This window comes from Macaca thibetana, chromosome 1 (genome assembly GCF_024542745.1).
Source record: "Macaca thibetana thibetana isolate TM-01 chromosome 1, ASM2454274v1, whole genome shotgun sequence".
Lineage (NCBI taxonomy): Eukaryota > Metazoa > Chordata > Mammalia > Primates > Cercopithecidae > Macaca > Macaca thibetana.
The window spans coordinates 208,303,676-208,320,300 of NC_065578.1; the positions used below are offsets into that span (position 1 = coordinate 208,303,676).

At 40.9% G+C, this 16,625-nt stretch overlaps 1 protein-coding gene across 4 annotated transcripts in view; it reads left to right on the forward strand.

Moving 5' to 3' along the window:
* Positions 1 to 16,625, forward strand: part of MTR (5-methyltetrahydrofolate-homocysteine methyltransferase) — a 111,308-nt gene that overhangs the window by 53,387 nt on the left and 41,296 nt on the right. For all 4 annotated transcript variants that reach the window (XM_050770680.1, XM_050770697.1, XM_050770689.1 and 1 more), the window contains 6 exons: positions 3,214 to 3,393; positions 5,511 to 5,627; positions 5,939 to 6,079; positions 12,797 to 12,886; positions 14,084 to 14,236; positions 15,829 to 15,936. In XM_050770680.1, the coding sequence (XP_050626637.1) occupies positions 3,214 to 3,393; positions 5,511 to 5,627; positions 5,939 to 6,079; positions 12,797 to 12,886; positions 14,084 to 14,236; positions 15,829 to 15,936 (789 nt within the window). The remainder of the gene's footprint in view (positions 1 to 3,213; positions 3,394 to 5,510; positions 5,628 to 5,938; positions 6,080 to 12,796; positions 12,887 to 14,083; positions 14,237 to 15,828; positions 15,937 to 16,625) is intronic.

Consider the following 16,625-nt stretch of genomic DNA (forward strand, 5'->3'; position numbering starts at 1 on the left):
CCACTGCACTGGGCCGGACCACTTCTTTTTTTAACTACAGTCCCAGAATGGGCCTCTGCTTCCTCCAGGGTTCTCTTGCCCATCTTCAACTAGTTCAGTTGGATTTTAAAACTTTAACTCACCTCTGAAGTTAGCCCTGTTCCATCTCTGCTCGTTTTCAGACTACATTAAAGAATCTAGGTTCTTTAAAGAATCAACATTAAAGAATCTACACATTGTCCTTCTCTTCCTTACAGTATCTGCCTTGATGACTAAATCAAAAATTGTTTTATTGCATTACTCCCTGAGTGTCTGGTATTTTAGCAAAATCTGAGCCATGAGCTTCTTAAGAAGTAAAGCCTTGTACTCACTGGTCACAGTCTAGCTTCTCTATGGCTTAAGAGTTTGATAAAGCTATACATGGCATTTATTCCTTCCTTCTTGCTGCTCAGAGTATCACTGAGTTTTTCTTCTACTCCAGCTGAGAAGGTGCCACATCTCACCTGTCAGTGGTTCTCACCTGGCTTTACATTAGCATCACTAAGGGGCTTTTACAAAACACTTGCTGAGGCCTCATCTCCAGATTCTGATTTAACTGGTTCAGGGTGAGGTGTTACTATTATAAAAAACAAGCAAACAGAAATCCCTCTGGGTTATTGTAATGTGCAGCCAGGGTTGAAAGCCCTTCCTGATGGAGTAAAGCTCCCGTTCTGTTGTTTTACTGAACTTCTATTCTGGATCTGTGAAATCCACAAGCACGATTGAGGCTTTATTGGTGTGTCTGTCCCACAGCCCTGGTGAGGGGTAAGACAGAAGCTTGGTGAACCTAACATGATATGACCTGCTCCTGACAAAGGCCTGTAAACCAACGCTGTGTTCACTCTGAGAGTCATTATTTAATCAAGTGACAGAGGTTGAGTGACACTCAACCACTGTTGCACAGGGTTGTGCAACCCTGTGGCACAGATACTGTGCTAGGCACCATGAGAACAATTTGACAAGGGCTTCATGCTTATGGAGGTTAGAGTTGATGACTCTGTTTTGATTCTAGAAATGAATTCCTGTCCTGAGGATGCTCCTGCTTGTCCCACAAGCAAGGCTGTCTTTGGTACACAGCTGGGCCCTACACCCTACTCTCCTGTGGGTAACATACTGTTCATTTCAACCTGCCCTGCTTGGCCAGATAATATTCATGGCTTAGGAGAGAAATGACCAGGACCTTGACTTCTTCATCTACCAACCAGACTAGGTTACTCAGTAATACTAGTGGCACTGGTCGTCCCTGTGCCTTCTCTCATAGTGAGCTTAGCTCGGCCATGAACCTAGAGCCTAGAACTCTATTGGGCTGTCTGGTGAAGGGTGAGCTTTAAAAATTCAAGACTAAAGGCAGCTGCAAATGACCTGTTTCTGACCAGTTTTTTCTGACACACATCTCAGTCTCAACCTTTAACCTTTTCACTCTAACTGAAGGCAGAGGAAGTAAGCATTGAGAAAATTCCATTAAGGAAGACGAAAGCTCGCCACCTTCCCTAAAGCCTGGGTGCAGTGAGGCCACAAAGACTACTTCCTGTCTCCCTTTCCCTGGGCCGCTTTGTCTGCTGACTCCTAGAGACACTTCCCTCCCAAGTAGAGGTGAAATCTCACCCCAGCAGCTGCCCGGAGCGATTAAAGAGACCAAAGAAAACAGTTGAAAAAGAATACCAAAGTAGTAAGTGATCAAAAGATTAGATCTAAGAGAGTTCTTTTCATAATTCCCCTACTCCTCATTTCTGTTGTCTAGGGCCTCACTAGATGCACTTGACCTATGTCAGTGTCCCCACCCCCTCATCTCCACAGAAGTCTGCAATGCAGATTGCAGTAGGGTTGGCCATTTTTCAGGAATGTTTTTCACATTCATTGAGAATTGACCTTCAGAATTGTGACTAATTTTTTCTTATCACTCTAGTGATAGCAAGCAATCGTTTTTAAGAGTAGATTTGATTTTTCATACAACCAGAAATCATTCAGGATGTAATTTGGTAAATACCCTGTGTTGAGGTTGTAAATTTGATCTGAAGACAGTTTCCATGACAAAGTTCAGAAATGCTTTGAGTAAAAGCAGCATTCATACATAATGTTGAGCACGTACATTGACAGGCACTGCTCTGGGCACTGGGGATACAACAGGACTGGCATTCCAGCTAGGAGAGAGGAGTTTACCAATTAATAAGTAACAAAACAGCCAAAAATACTAAAGATGTTGCTAAAATAATACAATTTCTGGAAAGAAATACTCTGAAGAAGAGTGGAGGAGGTGAGGAAGGGTGGAAGTGGCTGGTTTAGGGAGGGTGATTTAAGGTAGGCTCTGAAAAGGGGGCCCTTGGGCAGAAGCCTGAGTCCTATAAAGCACAAGGCCATGTCACAGTATGTTCTGGGTAGTGGCAGCAATAAATGAAAATTGCAGAGGGAGGAATAAGCTTGGCGGGTTTCAGAAACACCAAAGGAGCAATGTAGGGGTCGCGGAGTAGAGGAGAGGGCACATGGTAGGAGATGAGATTGGAGATGTAGGCCAAGATTCTGAGGCTGATGTGAAGCAGCTGGGATATTGGGGGATGAGTGTTGCTGGAGTCAGTGTTTTGCCTTTTAGGGACATTATTTTGAAGGTAAAGACTAATTTGTATTTATGACTTAAGACACATGTTAAGCCAGTGTTATAATGGGTGGAGGTGAGGAGTAAATGCATATCCTTGAATACACTTAGAGTGTTCTTGCAAAAAGATCTGAGAAAGCAGTGGCAGTGTGAACTGGGTGATAGGTTGTGACACTGCTGGCAGGTCAAGAGAGGAAGGGGCACTTACGTTAATCTCTTCTTTAGTAATATTTGATTTTTTATCATATGCATGTATTTTTTAGAAGCTTTTTCATAATATACCATATGTGTGTATATGTATAAGATTTGATTTTTTGCGGAAAGTATAGCTGCTGTGTTTGTGAACACACAAAGAGATCTTTAAACCAACCTCTCCTCTGAGATAATTTGATAAGTAATCGGAAGCTACTTGGCATTTAGATTTCTGTGAAATCCAAGCATTGACACTTGAGTGTTTTCAATGAGTGAAATGTGCTCTAATAGATAACACTTAATATTTTAATATTAATATTTTATTAAAATAAAATAACAGGTGTTTAATATTAATATTTTAATAGATATTTAATTTTTCTATTTCAAACTACATCTTTTGCTCTTTTCTCTAGGCAACGGAAACAGACACGAAAATCAGAGTGTGTACCCGGGCCTACCATCTTCTTGTGAAAAAACTGGGCTTTAATCCAAATGACATCATTTTTGACCCTAATATCCTAACCATTGGGACTGGAATGGAAGAACACAACTTGTATGCCATTAATTTTATCCATGCAACAAAAGTCATTAAAGTAAGTGTAGACATTTTCTCTCCCAAGTCATGGCTCAAATTCGTCCCATGGGTCTAATGAATGGTTAGAGCTGACATATATTTATTGGCTGAAATGTTAACATTCTTGTTCTTAGTAAATAGTTTTTCTGAAATGTAGGAGACCTTATTTTTTTTTTTCTTTAGTGGAGTTTTAACTTGTGTAACCAACAAACTGTAGAATATAACAGAGCCTGATGAACTCGCTTGAACCCAGGATGGTGGAGGTTGCGGTGAGCCGGGATCACGCCACTGCACTCTGGCCTGGGCAACAGAGTGAGACCCTGTCTTGAACAAAACGAAACAAAACAAAAAACCACAGAACCTAAGAAATAATTAATTATGAAGCATATGAGAGCCTTCATTTAGGTCCCAAAATAGAGCATAGCGAGCGCCCTCATCTGTCTCTCCTTTTGCAGTTACACCTCGTTCTCAATTTTATAAAGTAGCCATCGTCCTGAGTTTTATGACGCTACTCTGTTGCTTTTCTTCATAAATTTATTGCTTATACACGTAGATTTGATTTGCATCATGCATGGATTTTGTATTTGCAAATTCATACACTCACTGAAGTTTATTTGTGACCCCAAAATCAATACGTCACTTCTGCAGTTATTTAGACATACCCATATGCAGAGTGGTGGAAAATTTGAGTGGCCCAACCCATATTGTTCCCAAAGAGGTCAAACATGGCAATGACCTACTTTCTTATTTCAGCTCTCATCGTGTACACAGATGTCCTTTTTGCAGTCTAATGCCATATTTTTCACATTTTTGTGCTTTTTGTTGGTGAGGTCACTTTTTAAAATGGCCCCATACTAGTGCTGTCTAGTGTTCCTAAGTGCAAGAAGGCTGTGATGTGCCTTATGGAGGAAATATGTGTGTTAGACAAGCTTTGTTCAGACATGCGTTATAGTGCCATTGGCTGTGAATTCAGTGTTAATTAATCAACAATAAATATTAGATAAAGTATCTTAACATGAACACACAGAACAAGGTTATGTATTCATTGGTAACCCTGTATTTCTCCTAGGAGCAATGCTCTGGTATTCCCTAATTCAGTGTTTGCAGTGACCTTAAGGAACATAACTACCACAAAATAATAAGAATTGACTGAATATCTGAATGATATAGTTTGGTTTTGTCTGCTTTTGAGCCTAATAAAAAGAATCATAATATTTTTATGCTTTTTTTTCTTGCTCAACTTCATTCTAAAGATTTATCTGTGTGTCTGTAGCTGTTTGTTCATTTTTATTAATGTATAATATTCTGTGGTATAACTATACCACAATTAACTGTTCTGTTGTTAATGGACATCTAGTTTGTTTCCAGCTTTTGGACATTATGAACAATGCTGCTCTGAGTATTCTTATATATGTATCTTAGACATACATGCCTGAGCTTCTCTGTAGCATATACCCAGAAGTGGAATGGTTGGCTCATAGTAGTAGATAATGACAAACTGTCTCCCTAGATTCTTGAGCCAATAATAGTAAGTGAGAGTTCCTGTCATTCCACATGTCTGATGATGCTTGTTATTGTTATCGGTATGGTTGGAACTTCAATTTCCTTTTGTCCTTTTATAGTTGGTCAAGTTTATAGTGAACTAGGGAGTTTGTTCATTTAGGCTATGGAAGCCTTCTAGTAATTTGTACGTTTAATGAATAGGGAATTCCTCTTTGTCTTTCTGTGTGTGTGTGTGTGTGTGTGTGTGTGTGTGTGTGTGTGTGTGTGTATGTGTGTGTATGTGTGTACTCACGTGTTCCTCTTTGTCTTTCTGTGTGTGTGTCTATGTGTGTGTGTGTGTGTGTGTGTGTGTGTGTGTGTGTGTGTGTATGTGTGTATGTGTGTACTCACGTGTTTTCCGTAGGGAGAATGGAGTCTAGTAGGAAAAACTACTTATGAAGCAGCACCTTTATGATACCATAATACAGCAAGCTTTGCTCTATGTCTAGTAACAGGAAGCTCTGAATTACTTTGAACTTTGGATGGTTTTTGTTTTTTGTTTTTTTTCTCTCGACTCCTATATAAAGCTTAAGAGATGTGATTGCTGTTTTTAGCAAAAAGGGGAATCTTTTCATGTTTTAAAATTTTTGCCAGGAAACATTACCTGGAGCCAGAATAAGTGGAGGTCTTTCCAACTTGTCCTTCTCCTTCCGAGGAATGGAAGCCATTCGAGAAGCAATGCATGGGGTTTTCCTTTACCATGCAATCAAGGTATGGTAGAAGAACTCTTTGTCCTGCGGAAACCAGCTTTTACTTGGGGTAGGGGTTTTCAAAGTGTGGCATCTAGGCTAAGTCTGGCCTGCTCCCAGTTTCTGTAAATAAGATTTTATTGGGATAGACCCACACCCATTCACTTGTATCTTGTCTGTGGCTGCTTTTATGCTGTAACTGCAAAGTTGAGTAGCTGTGACAGAGGCTATGGCCTAAAATAGTTTCTATCTAGCCCTTTACAGAGAAAAGTTTGCTGATCGCTGACTTAGGGTATCACTGTAAATTCTCATTTTTATTTGTATTGCCCTTAGTCTGGCATGGACATGGGGATAGTGAATGCTGGAAACCTCCCTGTGTATGATGATATCCATAAGGAACTTCTGCAGCTCTGTGAAGATCTCATCTGGAATAAAGACCCTGAGGCCACGGAGAAGCTCTTACGTTATGCCCAGGTAGACAGACAAGTGTTCTAATGGATGGATTTTTCCTGTCTTTGAATGTATTACTCACCCACAGTTAGTAGACCTTCATTGTGGAATAGAAGCAAATATCGAATCATATGTTTAGATCACTGAAGATTTCTACAGAGAGTTGCAGAGATGGTGGTGTAGCTAGGGCAAGGAAGGATAAACAGACCATGCCTAGGCTGCTTCCGTATTCTGGACTTAGGTTTCTTTAAGTTTATTTTAAAATGTAAAATTTATTTTTCTTGTACCAAGTAACATATTAGTTCTAGAAAATTTACAAAATTCTGATAAGCAAAGGAAGAAAATAAAAATCACTTGTAATCCTACCACCCAAAGTTAAACACTTGAGACTTTGTTATAACCTTTAAGTAACGGGAGTTTTTTTTTTTTCTCTTTGCAAAATGAATATGCATGCATAGGTACATGTACACACATTTTTTTTTTTACAAAAATAGAACTATAGATGCTTTTATGGTAATATTTTTTCTTAGCAGTGTACTGGGAACATATTTCCATTTTACTTGATATTTTTCTACCTCATTATTTGAAATAGCTGTTCTGGATTTTCTTGTTTGGCTGTGTTAGCATTACGTGGTCCCCAGTGTTACGTGTTTTGGTTTGTATATCTGTTTATGTTAGGATCTAGTCCATCTGTGGCAAAGTTCTGCAGTTCAAGGCTTGAAGTCTGTGCACATTTGATCTGTAAAAAATGAGTATAATTATAGCTAATTCAAACACCAGCTTGTTTCTCACTTACATGTTGGGCGCAGTCCTAGGCACATGAAGTATCTATCATAGATGCTGCTTCCTAGAATTCAGTTTAAGGAAAGTTGAGATCTTTACCTCAAAAGAACTTGCATTTTAATCTGTTTCAGAGAATGATGGCAAAGGAAGACATTTTTCCGACAAAGCATGTTGAGAAAGTGGTAGGATGCTTTTGTGTCTCTTGCCAACTTTGTTAATATTTTCCATGTTAGAATCTGAATTTAGCTCTGATAGAACAGCCAACTTTTCCTCTTCTACAGAAGAGTAATAAAATGCTCCGGAAGAAGGATAGGGCACTCTGAGAGTAACCACATCCTTGTTTTATCCGCCTTACTGGTAGTAAGACTTAGATTTCTGAAATTGCTTATGGAAGCCTTAGGCTCAACAAAGCTGAAAGGAGTTCAGACACTGTGCCAAAGCTCACATGACCCTCCTCTCAGTTCCTTAAAAACATTTCTAGTTTCTCATGTGGACCCAGGACAGAATGTCTCATTTGGTTGTGGCAGATATAATCAAGTTCTACTTCTCAGCACATTACTTAGGAAACATTCCATAGATTTTAATTTTTTTTCCTATTAACCGTTTTTGTTCACATAGACAGAGTGCTTAGTCCTGTCTTATTCTTTGAACGCTGAGACATGGGCGTTAAACACTATTCAGTTTTGAGTCATGGTCCATCTTCTACCTAGTAGGGGGCCCTTCATTAATAACTGTCAGAGAGTTCTGTTGCAGGCCAAAGGGGCATCATAGCCTCTATTGTCATGAAGTTATTTTAGACAGTTCTTAATTAACCCGTGAAATGATGTGTTTTTATCTTTTCTGTGATCTATCCAGAGGAGGCAGCCCTCTCACTTAGGAAAGGGGCTCCTTATTTGTAAGACCATTCCCATTTCAGGTTTTTTTAGCATTGTATTTTGTGCTAGACATTCTTTTGGTCTGTACTCTCTTAGCGATTGTTTACAAGCTTTCATTTCTGTATGTCATGCTGAGCTGCCAAGAGGTTTTGCCCCTGGAGGCACTGTCAAAGTGAGGGAAATCTTAATAGCAATTGCAAGAGCTTAACAATTCATCATAGAAGAATTTCCTCATTCTTAATGTAACCATGAGGGCTTCTCATAAGCCACTGATCTCTCTGTCAGGGAGGCTGTCTACCTTCAAGGTGACTTCCGTTGCCATTAAGAGAATTAATAACCAAAACAGGTATCCTCTAATAACTCCTGGGAGTCGCCAGCTCTGTAGCAATTCCTTAGGATGCGCTGAGTACAAATGGAGCACGAAGAGCAGGAATATTATGAGGCAAATAAGAGTCAAGGGATTTTTTCTCTTTTATAAGAGAATGATCTCTTTCAGTTATTGCAAATGAGGAAGTCTGCACCCAGATTCCTGTCTGATATATTATTGAAACTGGTGGGAAGAGTACTGCCTCTGATCTTCCAAGACTCTCTAATCTCACGTTTGGGGAGGAATGGGATTTTTCTGAAAAATAATTTTCCTGATTGAGTTCAGACTGACCTGTGGTAAGTAAATTATTTTTGACAATAAAAATTTCCAGATACCATGTAATTTACGTGGAGGATCTTTATTAAATGGTACCCTAATGGAGGCCAGGCCTCCTGTGGAGTGGAAGGATTGCTGCTCTGGATAGAATGGATGTGGAATGACCCTGGAGCTTGAGAATATTCTTGATACTTTCTGGGAAAATTTTCTGTTCTTTGATTTGGCCTTGATCGCTCCCTTCGTCATTTGGGCTCACATTCTTCTTTGGCTTTCTCTGCAGCAGTTTACTTCCTTTTATAACCTACACAATCATGAGGCCCCTGTGAGGCAGAAGCAACTCTAGAGTGGGAAGAAGTAGTTTTTCTCTTTAGCTTTGTACACGTACAGATACAAGGAGTAGCCAGATGGACACGACAATTGCTTGGTCAATTTGCTTTGTAGCTTTCTATCTACTAAGCTTCCACAGTGTGCCTGGATCTGGTCTTCCTTAGTGTGTGAAAACTGTGTAGCACCTTGGATGTATATCATGGAGAACTCCCTATTGAATAACTACATGAAAAGTAAGATGGGCCTCAGCATGCCATTGTGTATTTCTGAAATAACTGCTTTTAACTGTACTGTTTCATTTTAAGTATTGCTTTCCTGAATCAAATTCATCAGGTTTGGAACATAGCTATCAGGTGGGATAGTTTTTAGACATTGCAACCTCCAACACTTCAGTGAATTCTTTACTGCTGTTTGTAACCTCTTTTGCCTCTGTCCATAATCACATATTTTTTGCCCCCTTCCCACCCCATAAATCTGGCACATTGTGGTATTTTTCTGTGGACACACCAGATTCTTTTTTCAAGAGTGTTTGGAACACATTGCCCTGTTTTTACACAGCAGAACTCCATCCGCCAGGTAGGAATTGTCTGATTGTGTGGCTAATAGAACAAATGGTGTTTACAGGCATCAAGTGATGGAACTGTGAACATTAGAGGGACAGTTTCTTTTTTGATTACTATCTCGTTCAGGTTTTTCAACATATGAGAGTCATTGTGTTGTTATTATTCCAGTTACCTCTTTGGCCCTAAATCTTGGAGTTCTCCCCAATTCCTTCTTCCTCTCTTTCTTCTTCTTCTTCTTCTTTTTTTTTTAAATTATACTTTAAGTTCTGGGATACATGTGCAGAACGTGCAGGTTTGTTACATAGGTATACACATGCTGTGGTGGTTTGCTGCACCCATCGACCCATCATCTACATTAGGTATTTCTCCTAATGCTATCCCTTCCCTAGCCTCCCAAGCCCCCTACAGGCTCTGGTGTGTGGTGTTCCCCTCCCTGTGTCCATGTGTTCTCATTGTTCAGTTCACACTTATGAGTGAGAACATGCGGTGTTTGGTTTTCTGTTCCTGTGTTAGTTTGTTGAGTATGATGGTTTCTAGCTTCATCCATGTCCCTGCAAAGGACATGAACTCACCCTTTTTTATGGCTGCACAGTATTCCATGGTATGTATGTGCCACATTTTCTTTATCCAGTCTGTCATTGATGGGCATTTGGGTTGGTTTCAAGTCTTTGCTATTGTGAACAGTGCCACAAAAAACATACATGTGCATGTGTCTTTATAGTAGAATAATTTATAATCCTTTGGGTATAGACCCAGTAATGGGGATTACTGGGTCAAATGGTATTTCTGGTTCTAGATCCTTGAGGAATCGCCACACTGTCTTCCACAATGGTTGAACTAATTTACACTCCCACCAGCAGTGTAAAAGCATTCCTATTTCTCCACATCCTCTCCAGCATCTGTTGTTTCCTGACTTTTTAATGATCACCATTCTAACTGGCGTGAGATGGTATCTCATTGTGGTTTTGATTTGCATTTCTCCCTCCTCTCCTTCTTAGTTATTGTCTATTAATACCTTTATGTTTGTCCTTTCCTTTCCTCCTGTTACCACTGCTGAGTCCAGGCCTTCATCAGGGACTATTCAGATGTTCTCCCCATTTTGTGATTCCCTTAAACATGTGACTTTGAATGTTAATCTGCAGCTTTAGAACTTTGAATAATGTCTCCCCTTTCTTCCCATGCAATTGCCTGGAAGGTTAAATTTAAACTCCACAGCATGGATTTTTGGCCCTCTGTGGCTTGGCCTTTACCACCCTGGACAAACATTACTCCAGCAAAATCAGCCTTTGTGTAGCATTAATTCATCCAGCTAATATTTACTGAAGTGTGGCTCTGAGCCATTTATTTGATTGAACTTAGAGGATCTAACTAGTAAGAGAGATGTACCCCTACCGTCTTAGAGCCTACAGCTCAGTGACACATGCAAAAATGTATAGAGGCGATTGTCACCCAGTGCAGCAAGTGCTGTGAGAGGGGAAGTGCAGGATGCTAGGAGAAGCCTGAGGGAGATTCTGACCTCAAACTAGAGGTGGTCAGGGAAAGCTTCCCAGGGGACATGATAGGTCAGGTGAGACTTGAGAGAAATAAAGGAGGTAGGCAGGCCAAGGTTTGGGAGTAGAGTGCAGTGCTTGTGGTCCCTGCCAGGGGAGAGAGATTTGCATTTAGCCAGAGTCTGGCATTGTCAAGGTACTGCATAAATGTATGTCAGATGAACAAATGTGAAGGCCTGGAGGTGAAGAGATGATGGAGAGCGTAAGGAACAGAAGTGTTATGGATGGCTGGAAGCTTGTTGGGAATGGCAGAAGAGGAAGCTATAGGAGAAAGCCAGGTCAGGTGTCTTAGTCAATTCTTACACTGCTGATAAAGACATACCTGAGACTGGGTAATTTATGAAGAAACTGAGGTTTAATGGACTCACAGTTCCACGTGGCTGGGGAGGCCTCACAGTCATAGTGGAAGGCGAAAGGCACGTCTTACATGACAGCAGATAAGAGAGAGAACTTGTGCAGCGAAACTCCCCTTTGTAAAACCATTAGATCTTGTGAGACTTATTCACTATCACAAGAACAGCACAGGAAAGACTTGTCCCCGTGATTGAGTTACCTCCCACTGCTTCCCTCCCACGACATGTGGGAGTTGTGGGAGCTACAAGTCAAGATGAGATTTGGGTGGGGTCACAGCCACACCATCTCATCAGGGCATTGGATGGTGTGGTGGGGAATCAGTACCATGTCATGAAAGCAATAGGAAACTTACACAGAGACTTTTTTCACAGGGAGCAGTTGGATCAGATTTGCATTTTAGAAGCATCTTTTTGGCTACAGTGTGGAAGATGAATCAGAGACCAGAATGATTCTGGACTGTAGAGACCACTTAGTTCTTGGGCTATGAAAATGGAGGCAGGGTGGAGAGAAAAATATTGAGGTGTGATCATTAGGATGAGGTGATTGACTGAACTTGAGTAGTGAATGGAAATTCAAGGGTGATACTTAGGTTTCCAGTTTGGCAGCTGGTACCACCAGTTGAGGTGGAGAAAACAATAAAGTAATGCAATTTATCATGTGTGCCATGATCATTGTGCTTTTGTTCCTTTGCTGAATCTGCCCCCTCTCATCATTCAGCTTCTTTGAAACCTTTCTTTGCCACCATAGCTTACGATAACCATTCCTCCCTCAAAATTCATACGTACCTAGTCTATATTATGTACTCATTCAGCCCTTGACATATACTCTCTTTCTTTCTTTACATATTTTCTACCTCTCTTACGATATGGCTGTCTTGGTCATGAGTTTGCTCTAACAGGATACCAAAGACTGGGTAATTTATAAAGAAGTTTAATTAGCAGCTGGAAGTCCAAGAGCATGGCCTTGGCCCCTGGTGAGGGCCTTCTTGCTGTGTCATAACATGGCAGAGGGCATCTCATGTGAAGAGGGCAAGAGCAAGAGAGCCAGAGAGATAGCAAACCTGCTTCCATGGTAGCAACATTAATCCATCCGTCATTCATTCGTTAATCCATTCATAGGGGCAGGGGCATTAGGTTTCCAACACAACTTTTGGAGGACACCTTCAAACCATAACAATGGCAGAGTCCTTGAGAGCATAGTCTGTGTCATACCTCCTGGTGTGCCCACCTTTGATGTCTGACTTAGCTTCATTATGGCCTCCCTGCATCTGTTTGTGGGTAGTGGTTATCCTTGTTGAGAGCTTTGAAGGCTCATCGGGTTTGGAGTATAGCTTCTCTTACTGTCCTGGAAATATTTTGTCTTGAGTTGTTATTTTTAGAAAAGAGGGAAAGGAAAGAATGGAACTTTACTCTGTCTCTACACTAACTGTTCAAACCCTAAAAGATTTCTCATTTTTCCCTCCCCTTCCCTCAAACATTCATTGAGATCTTATTTTATGCTGGACAGTCTACTAGGGGCTGGAATAGTAAAAGAAGAATAAGATACAGGTTTTTATTTTTTATTTTTTATTTTTTTTATTTTTTTGCCATCAAACAGTTTTGTTAGTGACGAGTTGTATCCATTTCTTGGTTTCAATTTCAATTCAGACTCAAGGCACAGGAGGGAAGAAAGTCATTCAGACTGATGAGTGGAGAAATGGCCCTGTCGAAGAACGCCTTGAGTATGCGCTTGTGAAGGTGAGTTACAGGAGCCTGAACTGGAGGGCTGGAGCCTCATCGTGGCTGACTGGTGCTGTTGCGGGCGGTGTGGTGCTGACAGTAGCTGGAGAAGGAGATGCTCTAGACCACTGATTCTCAACCTGGGGAGGTCCCCCTTGCTGTCCCCCAATCCCCCCACCATAGCACATTTGACAGTGTTCAGAGACATTTTTGATTGTCATAACTGTGCGTGGAAGGTATTACTGGCATCCTATGGCCAGGGATGCTGCTAAACATCCTACAGTGCCCAGGACAGCCCCAAACAACAAAGAATGTTCCCTCCCAGGTGTCAGTAGTGCTGAGGCTGTGAATCCTGTCCTGGACTAAGTTGCTGTCAGTTGGTCAGCAAGTCAGTTTCATAGTTGGAATTTTAGGCTTTAGGCAAGATCAATAATCTCTTGGCTACAGTTTCCTCATGTGTGAGTCTGGAGAATCTCAGAGTTGTTTTTTTTTTTTTTTTTCCTCTTTGGCTCTGGAGTTTAACATAGTTAACTCTTGCACCTTTTGAGATTCACATATTTCAATTTGTGGAGCTAGTCGGCCAATCCAAGGATCACTGAACTGGGGACCTTGAAGGAGTGGGGCTTGCCATTGAAGGGTAGGTAAGTCAGTGGAGGCTTCATGGATTTGAACTTCATTTAAGGGCCCCGTCCAGTGTCGTTTCTCCCCAGCCCTACAGCATTACAGTGAGAAAACGTACTGATTTCCCCACAGGTATTTATTAATGTATAATCTGGTAAAACACTAAGATACAAAATGTATTTTATGATGCATTTGAACTTACTAGTCCTTCTTTGTTAGCTTATTTTACTGAGGTACATTTTAAAGCATTTTTTTAATTGGCATATGAAATTGTATGTATTTACTGCATACAACATTCTGTTTTGGAAGTGTATGAGGTATTTACTTTGTATCAGTAAAGCCAGCTAAGCACTTTATCTCAATCCTCAAAATAAACATATGAGATACTATTGTAATATTCTAATTGAGGAAACTGAGGCTTATTGAATTGCCTAAATTAGTGATAGGAAGCCAGATTGAACCCGTGCACTCTGATTCTGGAACCTGTGCTCTTAAGCATTTTCATGATGGCTCTGTGGAGGTAATGCAGTTTTTTTAGGTGATCTTTTTTTTTTTTTCTTTTTTTTTTTTTTTTTTTTTTGTCTTTTTTTTTAGGGCATTGAAAAACATATTATTGAGGATACTGAGGAAGCCAGGTTAAACCAAGAAAGATATCCCCGACCTCTCAATATAATTGAAGGACCCCTGATGAATGGAATGAAAATTGTTGGTGATCTTTTTGGAGCTGGAAAAATGTTTCTACCTCAGGTTGGCAAAAGATGGGGAGAAATTTTCACAGTTGCATCTTTTCTTTGTTATTTAATACATGCTGATTTGGGATGTATTTCTCAGGTTTTAATTTGAACAAGAATTCAGTGGCATTGGCTAGTCATTCCTGCTCTAAATGTGTTTAGGAGTCGTGTCTGGAAGAATCCATCTTTGGAGTGGTGTGGATGTTAGAAATCATCCAAAAATTCGTAGCATCATAATCTATCATAATCCTTATGTTCTAATTTTTTTTTTTTTTTTTTTTGAGACGGAGTCTCCCTCTGTCGCCCAGGCTGGAGTACAGTGGCACAATCTCAGTTCACTGCAACCTCCGCCCCTCCAGGTTTAAGCAATTCTCTGCCTCAGCCTCCGGAGTAGCTGGGATTACAGGTGCATGCCACCATGCCCAGCTAATTATTTTGCATTTTTTTAGTAGAGACGGGATTTCACCATCTTGGCCAGGCTGGTCTTGAACTCCTGACCTCGTGATCCACCCGCCTTGGCCTCCCAAAGTGCTGGGATTACAGGCATGAGCCACCATGGCCGGCCTTATGTTCTAATTTTTGTATCACCTCTTACCCCCAATGCCTATCTCTCCCCTCCAAAAGTAAAATAAAACCCAAGATAAATGTAGAGTTACTAACATTAAGACTTGATTTGACCAGGCACTATTTATCTGTAAGGATGCATATTTTGAGACAAATGTTTCTGTTTTAAATAAGAGTACATTAGGGGGTTTGTTTAAAGTAAAACCAGAACTCTTATTCTGATTTACAGCAGCTACTAACCACATCAGCTAACACATACTTGTTAAGCATGTAGGTTAGTGACTGCAGCATTTCAGAAACTAAAAGGCCCTCATCTTGCCTAAATGTAAGGCTAGATTTTTTTTTTTTTTTTTTTTTTTTTTTTTTTTTTTTTTTTTTTTTTGAGACGGAGTCTCGCTCTGTCGCCCAGGCTGGAGTGTAGTGGCTGGATCTCGGCTCACTGCAAGCTCCGCCTCCCGGGTTTATGCCATTCTCCTGCCTCAGCCTCCCGAGTAGCTGGGACTACAGGCACCCGCCACCTCGCCCGGCTAATTTTTTATATTTTTTAGTAGAGATGGGGTTTCACCGTGTTAGCCAGGATGGTCTCGATCTCCTGACCTCGTGATCCACCCGTCTCGGCCTCCCAAAGTGCTGGGATTACAGGCTTGAGCTAGATTTTAAGTGAGTTGTAAAGCTGGGGATTGAGAAGAGTAGGCTGGGAATGGGCTCATGGTGGAGAAGCTTTGGTCCTGAAGGATACATAGAACTCTTGGATAAAAGATAGAGGGCCTCCTAGACAGAGGAAAAAGAAACAAGCAAAAGTTCAGAAGAAGAAATTGCAACATTTGATTTCTAGCCTTGTTTTCCTTCTGCTGTCCCTTATTATTCACTGGCTTTCCCTCCAGGGAGCTTATCCTTTATTCTGCCTACTGTCAAAAGACTCCAGTGTGGCTGTCCTGAAGTCAAAGCATGCATTCTTAATGCATGCCCAAATTTCACAAGTGGCCATCAGCAGTTGTTCCTGTGGTTTGGGAAAGATGCCTGGTTCTATGCTTTTTTCCTCAGGTTATAAAGTCAGCCCGGGTTATGAAGAAGGCTGTTGGCCACCTTATCCCTTTCATGGAAAAAGAAAGAGAAGAAACCAGAGTGCTTAACGGCACAACAGAAGAAGAGGCAAGTCGTTTTGTTCAGGCCTATGGGCCTTCAGTGAGTTGACCTGGAAGACCTGAGGTGGTGGTAGGGGCCTAAACAGTCAGGCTTGGCTGTGTTCGTTATTGAGGATAAAATAGAGAAATGATCCCACATCTGTCGCTTTTTTAACCAAATATTAGAATACTCTGGGACTTTCTTTTGAATGTAGCTTTATCACATTTTTAATATAGATACAAATTTTCAATCAAAACCTATGTTTTCAAGACAAAGCCATTTCATTCCTGTATTCCTTCATTAACCGGTCATTTACAAAGCTCCCGTGATGTGCCGAGTACTGTGCCGGGCACTACTCACCATAAAGGTCTGTCCCTGCCCTTGAGGCAATTGAGTCATGCTTGTTTTTAGAAAACTCCTAACTGAATAGTCTCTCTCTGCTGGTGATGTCCTTGGCACCCTTCTGGATTCAATTTAATTCTTGTTGGCTGCACCACCAGAGTAAATCATTAAGCTTTTTGACCTTGTTTAGCTCCTTGTGAAGCTCGGGCAGCTTTGGCCTCTAGGATTCTGAATTTTTAAATTGATCTGTGTTTGTGCATAGCTCAGACAAATAGAGTTGATAAAAAACCTTCTTGTTTTGCTTTTTTTCTTAATTTGGGGGAGTGGTGGGGGATGCTGACTGTGCATAGAACAGCAGTGCTGAGGAAAGGTAC